General features: G+C 38.4%; 1 protein-coding gene across 1 annotated transcript in view; it reads left to right on the top strand.

Moving 5' to 3' along the window:
- The window catches only part of LOC581438 (PDF receptor-like), a 38871-nt gene extending 18079 nt beyond the window's left edge, over nucleotides 1-20792 (top strand). The window contains exons 5-11 of the mRNA XM_030990092.1: nucleotides 1-88; nucleotides 4908-4974; nucleotides 5809-5881; nucleotides 6208-6293; nucleotides 16661-16847; nucleotides 17441-17536; nucleotides 19746-20792. The exon at nucleotides 1-88 is cut by the window's left edge and continues 66 nt beyond it. Of these exons, the coding sequence (XP_030845952.1) occupies nucleotides 1-88; nucleotides 4908-4974; nucleotides 5809-5881; nucleotides 6208-6293; nucleotides 16661-16847; nucleotides 17441-17536; nucleotides 19746-19793 (645 nt within the window). The 3' untranslated portion in view covers nucleotides 19794-20792. The remainder of the gene's footprint in view (nucleotides 89-4907; nucleotides 4975-5808; nucleotides 5882-6207; nucleotides 6294-16660; nucleotides 16848-17440; nucleotides 17537-19745) is intronic.
- The last annotated feature ends 555 nt before the right edge of the window (nucleotides 20793-21347 follow it).

Below are 21347 nucleotides of genomic sequence, written 5' to 3'. Positions count from 1 at the left end.
TTCATCGAGGGAATCTACCTCAACACATTGCTCTCTTCGGCTGTCTTCGGAACTCCGAAGTTTATCCTCTTCTACGTCATCGGTTGGGGTAAGTCATTCTGAAACGGCAATCCGATCAATGATAAAGTAAAGGCATAATTGTGTTGTTTTCATCTGTTCATAATTATTATGTTGTTCTTTTTCGCATTCCTTGTAATTTTGTGGTGATATATTTTTCACGGCCTTGCTGAAAGGTAGCTTCAAACTGAGAGTAAGGTTTACCGCGATTAAATAAATGCAGTACAAAGTAGAGTACAGGCCAGAAGATTACATCGAAAAAGGAGCTGTCCGGAAGCAATTAGGAAAAAAATGTCCATGCAGTTTATAAAAATTGATAGTATACTATGAGTTTTGTTATTGATTAAAGTGAAGATACAAAATTCGACTCAATCTTGCTGGGAGCCACGTACACTGCATGTATGTCTAATCCAAACCTTTCCGGTATTAATCGTCCTTCTTTCCAACATGAGGGCATTTGAAGGATGTTCCTTTTTGGGTGACATCTCCTCTAATTCATTCTCTGATGCTTCCAAACTGACATACAAATAATGAGAAAGCTCGCCAATTATTTTCTCATCTTTACCAGATTTCAACATTCTCTGGATTAAAACCTGGCTTTCTTTGCTTTACTTTCATTTACTTTCCATTTTTCTTCTTTTCCTATCGACCCCGGGATAGGAAGTAATCAAATCGCCAATATTTTCTTGGGCTGGATTTGGATTGATAGATTCTGTGAAGCTCTTAGGTTACAATCACTTCCGTTCCATCAAAAACATCTGACGAAGTTGCTGTCGGCAAGTCAGGAAAGAGATGCGAATAAGCTCTTAATTTTGCTTTCGAAGAAGAGTAACCAATCTAGATTTACATGTATTATTTCCATTTTCCTCCCGGTCATTATCTTTGTACTGTATGTTGACGGTTTCATTTATTTCCACATTGTCGTGAAGTTAGTTGAATTGTTTATTGATTTTCTCTAAATCTAAGCAAAAAACATATCATGAAATTTGAGTGACAATCAAGCTTCAAACATTTTAAAAAGAGAAAAGGGAAATTGTAGATTTAATTAAAGAAATAAATAAGGAGAACCTGCGGTACTCGTAACTGTAGAATGATTATTCTAGTAATATTTCAGTATATAATAAGTATTTTTCAAGGAAATCCCCACCCTGCTCATAGTAATAATAATAGTCTCATGTGTATAGCGCTTAAGACTTCGTTCCTACATGCGCTTTATATTGTAATTATTATTATTTTATCATTATCTTTAGTATAGGCTTGCTTTCAATATCCGTTTCTACTGATTTTACATGCATTTGAAAACTTAAGTTAATTGTTATCTTTAAAGGAAAAAGTTATGCTTTCCGAAACTTTGTATAATATAAAATGTTACTTAAGAACTAGTCATTAATCATCTTGAAGATTTTTCTCCAGCTAGTGTTTTTTTTTTTGTCGTTTACCAGATTATTATTCTAACCAACTTCACTTACTTCTATTTTCGTTTATTTCATTAAAAATTCTTACAATGCTAAAGGTATATTTAGTCTTTCTTTACCGTCATTTTATCCTGATCTCAAGATAAACAGCTGAATATTTAAAGACTTTCGTCTCTACCAAGCACCTTGGGACAAAAAATATTGCCTTTAACATTGAGGATGACGTCGTGTTTGTTGAAAAACACATAAATATTTGATATGAAATGCTGTGTATAACAAGTCTGCATGCAGAATCCATGAACTTTCTTCATTAATCATCAGACAGAAAAGCACCCCCCCCCCCCTTTCCACCGCCTCCCCTTCTTTCTTCTATTGTATCAAGAACAGTAGGCTCTATACAGTGGCTGTACAAGAACCGGTTTATTTCTTTATTCTCCCTCTATTATATTTCGTCTCTTTTATTGATAACTCCCCACGGCCTTATTCTATTTTCTCGTACGACTCATCTTCTTTTGGTTGTCTATATATCTCTTTCCTTTCCTCTCTGTCTCTCTGTTTCCGTCTATTTGTCTCTATCCCTCTACCCCCACCTACCTCCTCGCTCTCTCCGTTTGTATCTCTCTCTCTCTCTCTCTCTCTCTGACTCTCCGTCCGTCTATCTAATATATCCCTCTCTCTATCTATCTATATGAGCCTATCAATAGAACTGATTCTCTCTCTCTCTCTCTCTTTCTCTCTCTATCTCAATCTCTCTCTCTCTCTTTCTCTCTCTCTCTCTATCTCAATCTCTCTCTCTCTCTCTCTTTCTCTGTGACAGTCAGTCTGTGTGTATCTCTCCTTCTTTCCTTCTCCCTCAACCTGTCACCATCTTTTCGTACGTTTCAGTTTCTGTTATCAATATTTGACAATGAACTCTCTCCGCCTCCAACGTCCATTTGGAGCCAAAAGGGCTTTAACTCATATACTTAAACACAGAGTTAACGTCTTTCTGGCTCTGGACACACTGTTAATATCTTCATCTTTTCTTCCGCCAAAGCCGGTTTAATTATGAAACACGTAATCTAGTTCATGGTCGTTGATAACGTCCTCTGACTAAATAATGGCGAATGAAAATGCCATGGGTACCGCAGGGTTACAGCCGGTGACACAATGTCTCCAACAACACCAAGCAAGAGATACAGAAAATATGGGGTATCAATGTTTCCACAGGTCTCCCTGGGGCTGGCGGCGTCCTCCTTGAAAGGAGACCGACCAGGTCACGTGACTATTTCATACTATGTCGCCGATTCGCATAAAAACAGACATTCAGTCATAATCGGTATGAAGGAAAAAAATGAAATGAAATGATACGGGAGCCTTTCATCGCGTCACCTACATTTCCATTTTTTCCATTATTATTGTATCTTGTGATACCCTGAATGGCGCTCTGTTGCATGTACTTGCACGAGGTGTGTCTCGACAGCATCGATATTCAGGTCAAGCATGAGATTTTGATAGGGGGTAGCCAACGTGCACTCCTCGATTTTGTTGAAACTTATTTTTGTTTGGGTGGGGCGTGCACTATATAAAAGCGATGATAGAATTATTGCCAATGCACGTTCGGCAGTCGCTTGGCATAGTTCGATTACTGCGTAGACCTAAAATGCTCTAATACTGTAAGTCTCTTCACTCCCTCTCTCTCTCTCTCTCTCTCTCTCTCTCTCTCTCTCTCTCTCTCTCTCTCTCTCTTTTTCCATTTCTAGCTCTTTCTATGGTGTGTCCTATTATTTCATCTTTGCCCCTCGTTTGATAGTCGATCTCATTTTCTATCTTACCATTTCCTTGCTCTCTAAAAAATGTCTAATTTTCTGCAACATTGAAGAATATTTTCATGGCCTAAATCCGTGAGCATCGCATTTGATATGATTAAGAAAGGGGAAGAAGAATAAGAAAAAGAAGACAGACATGTAACATATGGAATGTTCTATCAGACCAATTACGAATGATTACAAGATGAGTGTTATCACAACTTGATCATTGATACCTTCCCCGACTCTCGTCCCGACTGCGTGTCGCCCACACAGCCTCGGGGTCGAAACTATAACATCTACTTGATCCGTCATGTAGAGCACAGATTTTATTTAGGTCGGTGGGGGCCACGAGCCCTCTCTTATTGAGTATATAAGTACTCTTATCAGTCTCATGTCGTACTTGCTGGCTAAACCATACTTGTGGAACGGGGGAGGGGTTGGGATGATGTTTTTTTTTAAAAACACAGAATCATCTAGTTACATGCACACACAGACTTGTGAGAGGGGTAAGGGTAGGATTAAGGTCTTGACCCCAAAGTTCCTTAAAGTTGGATGATTATTGAACGGATAAGCAAGAGGTACATGTATGGCTCTCTTTTGTCCCCCCCTCCCCCCCCAAAAAAAAAATCCCCTTTGGCTATGCCTACATGTATGTTCTTACTATCCATTCTACATGTACTTCGCTTCTCGTAGCTAATCTCACATTCCTTTTTCACCTCTTTATTCTCTCATAACCATTTACTCAAAAACTATTTAGTATAATATATACGTTTGAACACTAAATAATAGAGATCAGATGTAAACATTTACTTTTTTAAAAAGCTGAGAATAAATGATCATATCCCGACAAAATGCAGCTCCGGTATACTAATTTCACATCTTGGGTAGATTAACAAATAGCATGGATGTCGTACCATTACTAATATAGCTGACTGAAGGGGACAGTGTTGTGCTGTGTAGTTAATGTAGACATGTAAGACTTTCAGGGAAGGTCTCTTGGTGGTAGGCTCAATCGATCACATATTTTTTGTTGAATATTGAAAATGAAATTTTGTTTAAATTATTACAAAGCTTCATTGTTCTAAAAATATGCGATATCTCTGGAAGCAATATACAAGAATAAGATATTTGTTTAACAGCAAATATATATCGATAAGACTTTCAGGGCAGGTATTTGTTGGTAGGTTAAATCGATCACATATTTTTGTTTAAAGATTGAAAATAAAATGTTTCTTTTAATGCTTCATTGTTCTAAAAACATGCGATATCTCTGAAAGCAATATACAATGAAAGGATTTTTGTCGGATTTTTGTTTAACGGCAAATATAATATATCGACAACAATAATTCTCAATTTTTCGCAAATTTAAGGATTTTAAGGATTAACTTCCTTTTGAAATTCCTGGCTTCAAACGCAATATGAACATTCAACAACATATTGTGTTCGCTGTCATTGTCTATGTATGGAGTCCGACACAATATGCGGAATTTCTGCCCTATATTTTCATACTTCTGGTATATTTTTAGGCCTCTGAATCAAAAGCTACCTAACCGACCCAAAAATGTGGGATGCTTGTCCAGAAACTGTTAATATATCATCTGGTTATCTTATATTTGTGTTCTCTCTTTTTTCTTTTCTTCCCCAGCTATTCCAATATCGTTTGTGATCGCTTGGGCAATCGTGATGGATCTCACAGCCGCAAAGCTTTCTGGGTAAACAATTTTTCAGCTTCTCTTCAGGGGATAGGCCTTCGTTCATTATCAAAGACCTACCCCTATAGTTTTTTGTGTGTGTTTGCAGTGCACTTCATAAAACTTAACTCCTAATCAGAATGATGCACACAGCCGTAAGTCGAGTGGAGAAAGATATGATTATGCTTTCATAATAGTATATGATAATAATGCATATGAGTTCATAATGATATGAACTCATTTGCACGAATCTTTTGCAATTTCTATCATTCGTATTAGTGGTATTATGTGACATAACAATGGTTATGACTGTTTAGGAAACATGATTCACTAGAAGTACTTCTTAGTTAAGCCGAGGTATACCTAAGTATTCCCTTTGCTTATAACATGCCTTTAGAATTTATGTCGGGTTTAACTGCATTAGTAAGACAAGCACCTTTGATCCGTATTCCCCCAATCAACACGACTCTGGGCCTATCATCACGTTCAACACAGGAAAACTTGGAATTCAGACTCAATTTCTATCTTAATCCTTACTTAGTACAAAAGCTCAAGCTCCAAGTCAGGTTTAAAATTTCGTAGAACACTGCCTTTTTGTTCATAATATATTTCTTCTGATAATCCCTAACCTGTGTCTGATCACGTTAAAAATCAGAACGGACAACTTAGCCCTCAGACTGACTTTCTTTGTAACACTTGGTTTTGGACAAACGCGTTCTAATTCGCAACCATTCGACCAAACGTCGGGTTTAAAATTTAGTAGAATACGGGCATACGATTTATTAAAACCTTCATTAATCTTTTTGTTCTTCTTTTCTTTGCTGCATGGGAAATTCTTTCTTCGTTTCTATATAGATGTTGGCATGGACACGTAGATTCTATTTGGTACTGGGTCTTCATCGAGATTCCTCGGAACCTGATGCTTGTGGTAAGTTCAAACAGATTCTTCTTTTCGAATTTATTCCAGGATTTTTTAAAAATTTCAATCCCTAATTTTCCGACATGTGTTTAGCTCGAAAATTCATAAGCCAGAGTCCGATTGATAAAGATTTGCCACTCGAACACTGGCGTAACATACTGTAAGACAAGCTGATACAGATCAATTTACAAAATCATATTTATTTATTGATCAATAGTCATTTTATGCAGCTGTTATAACTTTGACGTGTGGACCCTTTTCAATGATTTACTACGCCTTGACAGAAGTCAGTGTCCTATTGATAATACTGTTATTATTATCATCATTGCCTTTAGGCCAACGTACTGTTCCTCTTTAACATCATCAGAGTACTGGTTACCAAGCTTCGGGAAAGTAACACCAGTGACACCCAGCAAGTCAGGTAAAAGATGTGGTATTACTCTACAAATATAATTTCCCTCACCTTCCTAAAGCCCCAGTCCCATATAAAGCCGGACCAGCACGGACGAGCACGGACCACTCCGGACCATCCCGGACCATGGTCTGGGGTGATCCGGGATGGTCCGGGATGTTTTGTTCAAAAAAGTGTGATGCTTTTAAGCTACAGTCCCATATATGTCCCGGACCGTCCCGGACCATCCCGGACCCCATCCGGGGTGATCCGGGATTCGGTCCGTGTTGACACCGTGTTGGCACCGGGGTGGTCCTGGATGGTCCTGGATGGTCCTGGACGGTCCTGGATGGTCCTGGGCGGTCCGGGAGTCGACCCCGGATGTTTTTGACGGTCAAAAACTGCCGGGGTGGTCCGGGACGGTCCGGGACAATAGTTTGATCCGGGGTGATCCGTGTAGCCACCGTGCTGGGTCCGGGGTCATCCGTAGTGGCGCCGGGGCGGTCCGTGTTGATCCGTGGCAGTCCGGGAGTGAGTTATTGACCGCCCAGGACCATCCAGGACCACCCCGGTGCCAACACGGTGTCAACACGGACCGAATCCCGGATCACCCCGGATGGGGTCCGGGATGGTCCGGGACGGTCCGGGACGTATATGGGACTGTAGCTTTTAAAGCATCACACTTTTTTGAACAAAACATCCCGGACCATCCCGGATCACCCCAGACCATGGTCCGGGATGGTCCGGAGTGGTCCGTGCTCGTCCGTGCTCGTCCGGCTTTATATGGGACTGGGGCTTAACAACCTGTCGGCTTTCTAGAGGAATTTACTCTACATAGCTGCGCTTCCGACCTTCCGACGAAACAATGGAAACCTTTTTTTTTTCTGTTGGAAGGGGGGGGGTTCAAAGTGATTCAACTACTTCTTTTGGATTGGATTTCACTATAACTTGGAGTGTATTTAAAGGTAAAGACCAGTATTGGTAACGCCCCAATTTCAAAAAATGAAATGGAAGCTCTCATTACCAATCATGTGAAAGAATATGTTTTGACTAATACATGATGATAAAAAATTTGCCGGGAAACCGCCTACTAATTGATATATTTGGTAAATTAGAACTCTCTCGTGGTCCGGTGAGAGAGTTCCGACGGTTAGATTTCGAATTGTTTTAGGCTCTGAAATTTACCGCTCTGCCTCCCTCTCGTGGCCGCTAAATGCGCAGGCAAGGAACATTATTATTATCGATCCACGGTATTTCAGAGTACACTTTGTTGCCTCCCTATCGTTCGCGTTCATCAGCTGTTGTTCATTGATTATATCGTCGTTGCTCGCACTCTGGTTCTACTTTTGCCATAATTATACTATCTCGATTTATTTAGAGAGTGACATTTTAACGGTTTTAAACGACTGGCTTTGCTAATACTTTTCGATATAAACATGGAAGGGAAGAAACGGGGACCGAAGCCTGCTTCTCCAGCGACGAGGAAGGCTAATATGCACACACCACTACACGTGTGTAAAAAACCCAATACAAACACACACTAACACGATCCGCTCCGCTAGCCTCCCTCCGCTCAAGTTGCGATTCTCAGAACGACCTGTACATTGTTTACCTAGCTACCCAAGAACGGCGGAACATAAACTCTAGGCATAAACTCCTTGGAATTAGTGGTCAACCGGTCAAGTACATGAATTGGTCATTTCATAGCTCAGATGATGGCGATAGCAATCACATTGTTGAAATACTAGTATCTGACCTATTATGTATATCAATGTCAGTCATGTATATCATAATTATAAGTCCTATATTGAATCTATAGACAATGTAGACTCTATGTACGTGACTCAGTGCTCTGATTGCACAGCCTCCCTCCCCCCCCCCCCCCCCCCCCCACCACCGCTCTCATCAACGGTAACAATTAGGCTATTTTGCTAAATTACTTTTGTAGGCAGAACTGCCTCGATCGGCTCTGTTGATTGACCATAGACTGCATGCTAGAGTAAAAATGCAAGAGAGATGGTAATCACACTCGCACTGAAAAAGGTAAAAATGCACCTAAGCTGTTCATGAAATATAACGTCATCAACATTTCTACTCGGGCAAAGATCGGTCAATATATGGGGAAAATCAACTTTCAGTTTATTGAAGACATGCGTATCACAATTCACATGAATTGCTTGACCATGCATTTATCATGGAGATCTCTTCTTATATATCCATGCATTTATCCTCGTTTAGGATGTTTGGTAACTCATGGAGATATTATATCTCCATGCATAGCTGGAGTTGAACGATCGAGAGTCTGCCACTTCAAATTAGGGAAAACTTTATAACTATATAAACCATAACTATAAAAAAGCAGTACATTCATAAACACTGACAAGTGCAGTCTCTCATAGTACTAAGCGGAGAAGAAATAAGTGAATACATAACCCAAATCCAACTACAAAAAACACTGTGTAAAATTAAGTTCCCCAATTCGAGATAACAAAAATAAATAACTTCTTACATAATGATACAGCGCCAGGTTTCTAATCATAAACATACAGGCTAACGCCAACGGGATGAAGTAAGAGTAAATTAGTATTTGTAATTGGTCATCTAGTCAAGTCACATCGGATGACATTCATTAGTGAGCAATTAGACATCTATTTCATGGACACAAAATATAAGAACGAAACGGCACAACAAAGGCGCAAGCAGCATATTGGATTTCATTATAGATGCTAAAGCGCAGTGGATGAACGTTGATGATTGCAATCAACCCTATAGTTCAAGTTGTATACACTATACCTCTCTCACATGGCGATCGTATGCCTCGTCAACGTCGGTTCCCTCGTCTGAAGAGAAGGTATATACATAATCTGAATCCATGATGGGTCAGAAAGTATAACGATATGTCAGTGAATTAGCGTAAAAACGAACGGCAATATTATGCAATAATAATATAAGTACAGGTGTCAGTGATAAAAGGGATGGTGATGAACATGTGGCATCTAGTCTAGTTCATGGTCAGCATGCCCCTTCAGTGATTTAGAGACAACAAGGTAACATGTAGATGGTAGCATATATTGTACAGTCATCAGACCCATTTCACCACTTTGCTCGTATGATATGTTATATAATTATATATTATAGGCCTATTTCATGTATTAGTGCGATCTCACCTAGTTGTATTCATTTGTATAAAACCATCAACATGGCACATGATAAATATTGTGCGTTTTATTGCAGTATTAGGAGTAAAAAATAAAGAAACAGCCAAAAGGGGACTAAAGTATAGAAGACTAGTCTCACCAAGCATGGACCCTCGATGAAGTGACCTTCAGCGAATGGTCGAATCGCTCGGTTACGTATACGAAACTCCAATGAGGGTTCGCGGTTTCACCCCATCCCAGATGAACGTTCCTTGCAATATTCGTGTACACAGTCATGACAGTGTATGGTCTTCCTGGGCATACAATACTTTCAACATTACGCTAGATGTCATCGTTGAAAAAACAAGGAAAAAAACAGGTATAAATGACATCTCCCTGAACAATCTAACACACGACCGCTGTGCCATTCATACCATTACTGGATGAAGGGGCTCGTAATCTTTTCACCTCATACATACGTTTTGTGATCGGTCAGGGGAGGGCATGGAGGGGCTGCAGATAGCCCCAAACAAATTACCGTCTTCCTCATTTTCTAACTAGATTTCAATCGCCTTGAACAAAAATAGATGCATACAGTCATGAATACATATATTTGTGTGAATCACAAACAAGACAAAGTTTTATCCCTCTTTAGGAGTTTGTCTGAACATGCCATTTTTCGGCAAGGGCTGCAAATGAAGAATAAAGAGAAGAAGGAACTTGAGAGAAGGAGAAAAGAGGAGGAAAAGAAGAAGAAAAAGAAGAAGGAAAAAGTCAGAACATGATGAAGAAGAAGGTGGAAATGAACAAGAAGAAGAATTAGGAGAAGTAGAAGGAGAAGAGGAAGAGCCTGGAAAATGAAGAAGAAGGCTGGAGGACAAAAAGAACAAGAAGAAAAAAGTAGGAGGAAGAGGAGAAGAAGAAGAAGAAGAAAAAACAAACAAAAGGAGAACAAGAAAAAGAGGGCATAACGAGTCCCGATAAAGACCTTCGATGGTGACGACAAGTTGACATTTCCCTTGAAATATTATTGTAAATGTATACATAAAAGAAACGACGCAGCACGATTCGAGCGTTTTTTAATTCTGTGATCATGTTGTTGTTCTACTCACATACATGCTTATCCCGTCATGTTTCTAATTCCCGTTGAATTTGTCAAAATTATCTAAACGCCCCGCCCCCCCCCCCAACTTCCTTATACAAGCCTGACCCCGTGTACGCACTACAAAAAATGAGAATAATCAAGATGGGCTCGTCTATAATTATTATACGCCCAGTATACAACCACTGTCTTCATACTTTGTAGGAGATTGTTCTAAACTGGGAATACGCGAGTCTTGAAACACGTCATCACAGGATGGAAACAAATATAAAAAAAATAATTCATGATCAACAGTATTTGCCCTAAACAGGAAATTATATATGGAAACCCCTCACAAAAAGTACCGCAATTCAAGTTTGCAATGAGCGTTCATTAAAAATGTTATTACTTTATAACCGTTCATTAATTTGGTACAGCTTGTTTTCTCCCCTTTTCATTGATATTTTATCGTGGAATTACATCTAAATAAATTATGTTGTAAAGTCAAACGCAACATGTTGTAAAATTCATAGATTATTGTGAACAGAATATCCTCCTTTTGTTTGGAGAATATAAAGTGTTCTGAACGATATTCAGTCTGTCATCTCATTTGGAAGATGACATGCGGGATGACAGTGGCGTAGCGTGGTCGGACTAATTGGGGGCACCTTATGTATTTATTTGTTGTTTTCCAAAAATATCCCCTATGGTCTCTATTTTTTTTATTGGTGGGGGGGGGGGGGGTCCCTCTCGCTAGCCACTGCGGGATGACATGTGTTTTTTCTCTGATTTTGAGGTGTTGCAGTAGCATTTTTGTATGTTGTTATAAGAATATTTTGTGTTTTATTGACTCATTGAGAAATTATCACTACATTTTGACTCGTACACAAAAAAGTCACAGATTATTGCAAAAACTTTCGCAATTCAAATTTTAGCTTTCACATCTCTCCTATATACTTTATTATTGTTCATACAGTTGGTATCATTGCAAAGCTTACATAAAAAATGAAATAATCTGTTGTTTGGACAATAAAAAATGCTGTTGTACTTTGTACTGTAATTGGAGTGGATATTGTGTGAACTTTCTTTGCTTTTCCTTTCAATGTAATTCCCCTCTTTTGCTTTTATAAAATGGAGAAATGGTTTGTTCGGGCTTTATGTTTTTAGTACACAAAGAATTTGATATTTTGAATCTCAAATATCATAATAATGTACACCATAAGCGTACCATTACGGATTATCCAGAGGAAGGGGGGGGGGGGGGTTGCGCTGAGGTCTTTTCGCCTGGGCCAATTCTCCATTTTATAATGATATTGCAATCAACCTGAACAACAATGAATACAAATTTAATACATAATGCATGAAGAAAAGAGTTTTGCCAGTAAATCGTTAAAAAAAATTCTACTTGTAGCGGTTGTTTCTGAATAATGTCAGTTTTCAGTTTTCGGCACTCTTCAACACCAAAGTGACAACGCAGCACAATTTAATCGTTTTTTCATGCAGTTATAGTTCGTCTAGCTGAGAGCAAGGTGCTACTCACACGTCACTTTTTCATTTGCGATTGAATATGACAAAATTACCTCTCCCCCCCCCACCAACAGGCTCAATCATGCACCAAAAAAAAAAAAGAATTATAAAAATGGGCTCTATATCACCTGATAGCTGGTTTGTTAAGAGGGTGATCTACTTGAAACGCGTCATCACAATTTATAATCACATCACATCACATCCATAATTAGCATTATTTTCCAAATTATTATAGTAAAAAAAGAAAAACACAGGGAAAATACCATTACGGCTTGTCGGGGGGGGGGGGGGAGGTGCTGCGCTCTATTACGACGGGCAAATTATCGTCTACTAGATTTCAAACGCCTTGAACAAAATATAGAAGAAGAAGAAGGAGGAAATGAACAAGAAGAACAAAAGTAGGAGCAGGAGGAGGAGAAGAAGAAGAAACAAAATGAGAAAAAGAAAATGAGGGCATAATGGGTCCCGATAATGACCTTCGATGGTGACGACAATATGACGTCATAAAGTAACAACCCAGCACGATTCGAGCGTTTTTTAATTCTGTGATCATGTTGTTGGTTCTCCTCACATAAGTCATGTTTATCCCGCCATGTTGCTAATTCCCGTTGAATTTGTCAAAATTATCTAAACGCCCCGCCCCCCCCCCCCAAACTTCCTTATAAACGCCAGACTCCGTGTACGCACTAAAAAAAAAAGTGAATAATCAAAATGGGCTCGTCTATAATTATCATACGCCCAGTATACAACTACTGTCTTCAAAGTTTGTTTGTAGGAGATGGATCTAAACTTTAAAAAATGGAAGTTTGTCTTATAATCCTGTTTTATAATGTTGTAAATGGTGTAAATTTCCTTTTCGTGAGGTTTTGATCTGCGTTTTACTGATTTTTTGTAATGTTTTTATAATAACTTGTAAATATTGTGATTTAAAAAAAATATATTATTGTTCAATAAAACACATAAAGAAAAAAAAAACTGGGAATACGCGAGCCTTGGAACACGTCAGCACATGATAGAAAAATTAAAAAAAAACAATCCATGATCAACAGTATTTGCCCAAAACAGGAAAGAAACCCCTAACAAAGGTACCGCAATTCAAGTTTGTTATTTCGTAAAGCTTGTTTTCTCCCCTTTTCATTGATATTTTATCGTGGAATTACATCTAAATATGTTGTATAAAGTTAGTCATACGCAACATGTTGCAAAATTCATCGATATTGTCAACAGAATATCCTCCTTTTGTTGGGAGAATAAAAAGTGTTCTGAACGATATTCAGTCTGTCATGCATTATTGCCAATGGCGTAATCATCTCATTTGGAAGGTGACATGCGGGATGACAGTGGCGGAGCGTGGTCGGACTGATTGAGGGGGCACGCCAAATTATGTATTTCTTTGTTGTTTCGAAAAATATATCCTGATGGTTTCTTTTGGTTTTTCGAAATTATCTGGGGGTTCCCCCCCCCCCCCCCCCCCCCCCCACACACTACGCCGTTGCGGGATGACATGTGTCCTGCAGATTTTGAGGTGTTGCAATAAACTTTTTGTATGTGGTTATAGGAATATATATTATTGTTTTATTAACTCATTGAGGAATTATAATTACATTTGATCCTTACACAGATTATTGCAAATAGTTTTACAATTCAAATTTTAGCTTTCACGTCTCTCCTATAATATACGACTTTATACTGTAATTGAAGTGGATATTGTGTGAAATTTCTTTGTTTATCCTTTCAATGTAGTTTCCCTTTTCCTTTTTATAAAATGGAGCAATGGTTAATTTTCAGAGCGTTATGTTTTTAGTACACACAGAATTTGATATTTTGAATCTCAAATATCATAATAATATACACCATAAGCGTACCATTACGGATTATCCAGAGGAAGGGGGGGGGGGGGGGGGGGAGGGGGGGGATGTGCTGAGGTCTTTTTGCCTGGGCCAATTCTCCATTTTATAATGATATTGCAATTAACCTGAACAACAATGAATACAAATTTAATACATAATGCATGGGTTGGTGCTGCGGTCTTTTGCCTCATTACGGGCAAACTATCATCTACTGGATTTCAATCGCCTTTGAACAAAAGTATTGTTATATAGAAGACGAAGAAATAGAAGAAGAAGAAGAAGAAGAAGAAGAAGAGACGGAACTGTCAAAAGTAGCCAAGAGGAGGAGGTGAAGAAGAAGACGAAGAAGAAGATGAAGAAGATGTATAGGTCTTTTAGAAGAAGGTGAAGAAGAAGAAGAAGAAGAAGAAGAAGAAGTAGAACTAGAAGAATTGAATTAGAAGAATAAAGTACAAGAGTAGGAGCTAGAGGAGGAGAAGGAAAACAAGAAAAACACCGATAAAGACCCTCGATGATATAAGTCGATGGTAACGATAATATAGACAACATAGTTTTATGATGCACCTTCCCTCGCCCCCCCCCCCCCCCCTCCCCCTCCCCCTCCCCCTTCCCCTCCCCCCCCTCCTCCCCCCTTCCTATATATTCAGTGCGGCGCGACCGATCGGCATGACGGTTGGGCCAAGGAGGAAAACGCGCGAAATTATAGGTGCACAATATAATTGAAAAAATACAAGGGGGGTTACTCAACAGGTACACGGGCACGTTGACGGGCTAGAATAGCCAGACACACTCATTTGGGTGCGAGATCATCGTACACAATGTGTCGTGTGTATTTCGTAATGGACAATTTGTAATGTATTTAGCGACAAATACGATGATCTAGAAATTTACGAGAAATTGCGCCGAAATTGAAGATCGCAGAACGTTTACATGAATTTTGTTCATCATGTTTGGTCTTTCCATACCTCTTTGTTGGCCTAGTTAGCCCCTTGCTGTGATTTGATTTTGACGGGGATCGACCTGGGAAAGTGGTATCACTAGTCATGCTAGTGGAATCCTATCCTTCCGATTTTCAATGCTAAATTTTTTTTTTGGCACGGACAAAAAATACACGGAACACAGGTAAGTCCCTTTTCGTCAAATGCTAAGCCTAGTACTGCTGGTTTAATATTGTAAAGTTGTAGAATTTAGTGAACGAACTGACACGGCTCAGATCTCAACTGTGGTGGTGAATGCAGACAGCCCATGCGAGGGCCGGGCAATCCTTCCATACATGTACAGCTGAGCCCGACGCAACACGGTTGATCACTGGCAGCTACCGCAGTCACTTTGCTAGTATACAAACCCAATGTTTATTTCAACTTGTAATCGATTCTCAAATCTCGCCATTGCAAGCAGACGACAGACATTAGCGCCTGCGCAGTATAGTTACTCCTGATAGATGGCGCTGTTTGAATTTTAAAATTGTTCATCGAACGGCAAGCGACTGAACCGTTCATTCGGCCATTTCAACATTGAGCATTTGGGCATATATTTCTGCTTTTTTGAGAATTTAGGTTGAAGTATTGCCATCTAAACCTCTGAAGACAATATTCAAACAATATTGAATGGATATTTCGCACCCAAAACCCTTGAACTGCAATTTTACCATTACTGGTCTTTACCTTTAACTACAAAGGAAGCGATCTCTAGTGAGTGGCTAGCAAACCAATGGATCTCTCATTCTTTGTTTTACGAGAGCATACAAAATTGTAATGAATATAAGTAAAATACGATTAAAGCAAATTATACCCATGTGATGGGAATTGCTGGGATTGTTATATTACTTAAGGCTACTCGCATCTCGCAGAAGAAAGGGAATTAAATATGATTAAATCATCATGTACCTGTTGTTTTCAGTTTTCCCAGGGTATCCCTTTCAGGCATTTCGACAAATGTACAGATTCCAAAATTGCGTTGCCTTAACCTTTACCAACCCATTAAATTGCAGGTATTAATTCTCATTCTAAACACTCGAACGTCCGAGCTTATGATATCGCCCCAAATAACAAGCGATTCGTGGAATAATTATTGCTCCTGGTCTGTAGCTATCTCCATTTTTGTTCGTTTTATGGGAAATGTGAAAAATTGAAAACGTTTTACGATGATTAAAGCCCGAGGGACAACCTACTTTTCGACTTTTATTTCATTTCTGTGGAATGATAATGATGATGATGAAATGGATAGCCAGGGAAATTAAAAAAATAAAGTACCGTATTACTTACAACATAAAAGATTGGGAAAATACTAAATTAAAAAAAATAAAAGACAAACAAACACTTAATAAACGTTCATATACCAAAGCTAAAACTTAAAAAAGTTAGGAACTATATGAGCTAATATTTTCTTCTTCCTCCTCCCCTTCTCTTGCTCTTCCTTTTCTCCTTCTTTTTCTTCTTCCTTCATTCCTTCCTTCCTCTTTTTCTTCTTCTTCTTTTTCTTCTTCTTCTTTTTTCTTCTTCTTCTTCTTCTTCTTCTTCTTCTTCTTCTTCTTCTTCTTCTTCTTCTTCTTTTTCTTCTTTCTTCTTTCTTCTTTCTTCTTCTTCTTTTACTTTTTCTTCTTCTTCTTCTTCTTCTTCTTCTTCTTTTTCTTCTTTCTTCTTCTTCTTCTTCTTCTTCTTTTTCTTCTTTCTTCTTTCTTCTTTCTTTTTCTTCTTTTACTTTTTCTTCTTGTTCTACTTCTTCATCCTCCTCCAATTCCTTCTCTTCTTCTTTATTTTTTCGCCATCATTTTCTTCTTCTTTTCTATCTTGTTCAATGCAGGAAAGCTCTTAAAGCAGCTATCGTTCTTCTGCCACTGCTAGGCATCGCAAACCTGGTGTGGCTAATACCACGACCCAAACCCGATGATGAAAAGTCCTTCATCCTCATCTATCACTATCTCTTCCTCTTCCTCGATGCCTATCAAGGATTCTTCGTCGCTGTGCTCTACTGTTTTGTCAATGCAGAGGTGAGTTAAGGTGTCCTGGGAAATGTTTCACAAAGACTAAGATCGACTTAAGTTGGACTTAACTATGACAGGCTGTTCATGCCACTGTTTTCTCTAACCCTTATGATCTTTAGATAATGAATTTTCCTTAAATAATGAATTATCAAAAAATGTAAATTCTGTAGATTTGGGACCATGATTTGTACGTCCCTTGAGAGGCTAATGCCAGTAAATGGTGAGAGCAAACAGTGGCATGAACGGCCTGCCATAGTTAAGTCCAACTTAAATTCGATTGTGAAACACCCCCCCCCCCCCCCACCCCCGTGGCATGTCTTTGGAGCTTTGACATTTAAGGGCGTCCTAGATGTATATCCCTTTTATCATTATTCGGTCCTTTTTACGTTTCATTTGCAGTATTTTATCTGGAGAGGGGCTGGGGAGGAAGGGGGTCAAGTGATTGGCCCATGCAGGTGGGCACAACTGGCAAATATTACAATGACGGATTCCATTATCAGAACATGATTTTGAAGGGATAGACAATGCAGTATTAGAATTGCCCTTAAGTTTATTTCTCGAAAGCTTTTGCGATCTTTTTACCATTTTATTTTTGACAGGTGAGGGCGACATTGAGACGGAAGTGGAACGCCTGGAGGAACACTCGAAGTCCGCATCATCATAGGGGTCATTCAATCGTTACCACTGCAACGGATGTACGTAAACATCTCTTCCTCAACTTGTCTTTGAACTTTAACATTGTGAAATTAAGATATTAATTCATTCACATCCATGCAGTAATGAAAGTTCCTTTGTTAAGTTTATAGGCGTTTTTTATAATGCATTATATATGAAAATTTAACATAATTGGAAGGGAAATCCAATATCAGATGGGCAATGATGCTTTTATGGAGTTCTCAACTTATCTTGATTATTTTTCTGCTCTTTCAGGAAAAAAATACCATTAAAAAAAGTATTAGACCCTTTTCTATGATTTGACTTAAATTGGAAAATAAAGCATGCGCTATTCTGGAATATGTATAAAGGATGAATGAATAAGGAAAAATTTCACAAGTGTACGACCTTTCTATAATATTTCCATTCCCAATGGAACTTGAATATTCGTACAATCTTTCTCTTGGGGGGGGGGGGCATTTAAGAAAAGATTAAGGACATTTTGAACAATTACAACCAATAAAATTAGACATTGTTGTTTGATATAGATTTTCTAATAAGATATGATTAATTTGTTTTTCACAGAATGCGTTTACTAGGTAAGAATTAACTGTGACTAAATATTAGTGTCTATTTCATTGCAGTCGATTCTCATTTCATTATTTAAACAGGCCGTTTATCGTTTTTGTTGGACGCTTTCCTTAAAACCCATGCATGCGAATATTTGGTTTTGTTTTTCAACCATGGATTCAATTATATGATGTAACATTACTCCTGGAAAACGTGTTTTTATCACATTGATTGCTAAAGAATGTGCATGAATGAGTTTGCGATGTTGCCATCAACATGACAAATATCTTCATCTACTTAAGTAATTCATTATCTCGTAATTTTCTGGAAGTCCTTATTTTGTGTGGTTCCTTTACATTTAATTTTGCACTTTGTCAAAAGAGATATAGACCTGGCTGTAAAACAAACTACTTATGTGACATTTGAAGCAATTCGTCTGCAGTCATGTTCAATGTATTTAAGAAAGAAAAAATGAGATCTTTGAAGTTAAGAAACGGATTTCAATCAGTTGTGGAAGTTTGTCTAAATAATGAGCGGATAAAGTATATAATCATTAAGTATTTTATTCCCTTGCGACGGAAGTATGTGCGTTTTAATAGTCTGCATACGGCAAAGGCGTATCCATAAGTTAATGACAAGCGGTTGGAGAAGCATCGTACCAGACTGATGAGGGAGGAGGGGGAGGAAAGGAGGGGGAGGGGGAGGCGGGAGGCGGGGGTAGGACATTAATTGTGGATATAATTATGTCTATTAAGCGCCGCCCGAGGCATAGTCCCACATTAAGCTGTAATGAATATTTTCAGTTTAGCCTTCATAAACGGATGGGTTTGTTTGCGATGTTATAGCAAATCCACTGTATCGACTGTGACAATTAATTTAAATTTGGCTTAATCACTAAAGTTTCAAAATTCAGATTTCTTTTTTTCTTCCTTTGTTTTAATTTCATTACTAAATACTTCATCCCACTGTGCACATGTCTCTCTATGTAACACTGAAATATTAATGACAAAAAGGAGTTTTAATTCTATTTGTTTTTAGCGAACACACTTTTTGGAAAAAATACCACAGCACTTATTGCTTCTTTTTTTGTCTTACTTTTAATTTTTTAAGTAAAAAGACTTGATTTCTGACGTCGACTTAATACAAAATATGTAATACATGTCGTCACTTTCTACTCTTTTCTGATGCACAATCTTCAGGGTGCATAATAGCCTTCATGAGAAAGTTCGTAAAGTTCTGCTTTATGTTTGATATGGAACCTCCAAGGAAAAAATGAATTATTGCGTCATATCGATAAAGACAAAGCATTCTTTTACATTTAAGCTATACTTGTATATCAATATTTCTAGTCAATAAAACAAACTTTTTTGTTGGACATTAAGAACCCGCTTTATACAAAACCTGTACAAACGTACGCAAAGTTGTAGATGTGTATCATGTGTACCACTAGAAGCGCCCCTGTATCGTATGGAGTGTAAATATGGTAATTTTGGAGAGGTTATTACCAAGAAGAAGAAAAAACGCCCTTTACAACCCTTTACAAACTATCGTATGTAAAGGGCGTTTTTTTTTTACTTGGTAATATCCTCACACTGGCATTCCTTAAAAATATTGATATTTTATTGTACTTTTGCCTCTAATTTTCTAATATTATCTCATCTTTATTTGTAATTACTACAGATCCGTATGTCTTTGTTTGACAATGGTCACGTGCCCGCGGAAACGTGACGTCACAATGGGTCACAATAATTTGGTGGAACTCTGAAGCCATCGGTCTCTTTCAGCTCGCGAAATTTCCCGACAGACTCCAAGAAAAACCGAGCGGTTGCCGAGAGTGTGATTTCTTGCTATGGCCCAAGAACGAAACGGGAAATCTCTAGCGGGATTGAGACGAGATTTAAAGCAACATATACAAGAATTACTTATGATGTACAAACGTGATATTTTGCACTGGACAAAACGATTGATTGCATCTGTTTCTCTCAAATCATCAGACTGAGAACATTCACAGGTAAAACCAAAAGACTTCATAGTGACGTTGGAGACGTTGGAAATATTGCTGCCGTGTAAAACTTGTCAACATATATTTCAAAGCATAGCAAAGCGTAGATATTTTTATGTAGATATAATTGTATAGGAGATGTGTGTATATGAGCTTGCCGTGATTTTGAAATTGCCAAAAATGGTTAAATTTGGAAGGTCGAAAAGATGCAGGTATGAGACTTTTTTCACTAAATATTTCGTGAAGATTGCAGTTTAGAGTCGGACTAACATAACATCTACTGTTGCAAACCGAGGACAGCGTTTTATTTCTTCTGACAGATATAAGCGAGAGAGGAGTTTTTCTGGAGTTTCGAATGGACGTGGAAACACTCATCAGCGAGTTGTATTCAACCTGGGCGATCCCTACTTCAAGGTTGACTGTGGCGTGGAACAAAGTGTCCCCGCCTTTGAATGTGATAAACAGATATATGGCGCCATACAAATGCTGTGAATCATCGGCTTCATCATCTTCATCATCATCATCATCATCATCATCATCATATAATTAGTGTGGGGAAGAATCTCATGATTAAAAAACAGTGAAATCTTGAGGTGTAACTACAAAATGTAAGGTAGGCCTCTGAAATGATGATGATACAGAAGTAATGTAATGGATAGCATGATGATAAGTGACGACGACGTGGGCGATGATGATGATGTTTATAATGTTGATAGTCATGGTGGTGGTAGCGGTGATGGTAATATTGGTCTTCGTAACAGTGGTGGTGGTGGTGGTGGTGGTGATGATGTTGTTGGTCGTGGTGGTGGTGATGATGTCAATTATGATGGTGATGATAAAGATGATAGTACTGAAAATGGTGATTATGATGATGATTTTGATGATGTTGGTAGTCATGGTAGTGGTAGCGGTGGTGGTGATGATGATGATGGTGATTATGATGATGTTGATGGTAATAATGTTGGAACTCATGGTAACAATGGTGGTGTTGATGATGAAGATGATGATGGTAGTTGTGGTAGCAGTAATAGTGATGTTGGTCTTCATAATAGTGGTAGTGGTGGTGGTGAGATGATGATTATGATTACGATGATAAAGATGATGGTAATGACAATGGTGATTATGATGATGATGTTTATGATGTTGGTAGTTATGGTAGTGCAAGCGATGGTGTTGATGATTATGATGATACAGAGGTTAGGTAATGGATAGCATGATGATAAGTGACGACGACGTGGGGGATGATGATGATGATGATGTTTATAATGTTGATAGTCATG

This window comes from Strongylocentrotus purpuratus, unplaced genomic scaffold (assembly GCF_000002235.5).
Source record: "Strongylocentrotus purpuratus isolate Spur 01 unplaced genomic scaffold, Spur_5.0 spur5_scaffold_19, whole genome shotgun sequence".
NCBI lineage: Eukaryota > Metazoa > Echinodermata > Echinoidea > Camarodonta > Strongylocentrotidae > Strongylocentrotus > Strongylocentrotus purpuratus.
Note: the sequence above shows the minus strand (reverse complement) of the source record. Positions and strands in the feature narration are given on the sequence as shown.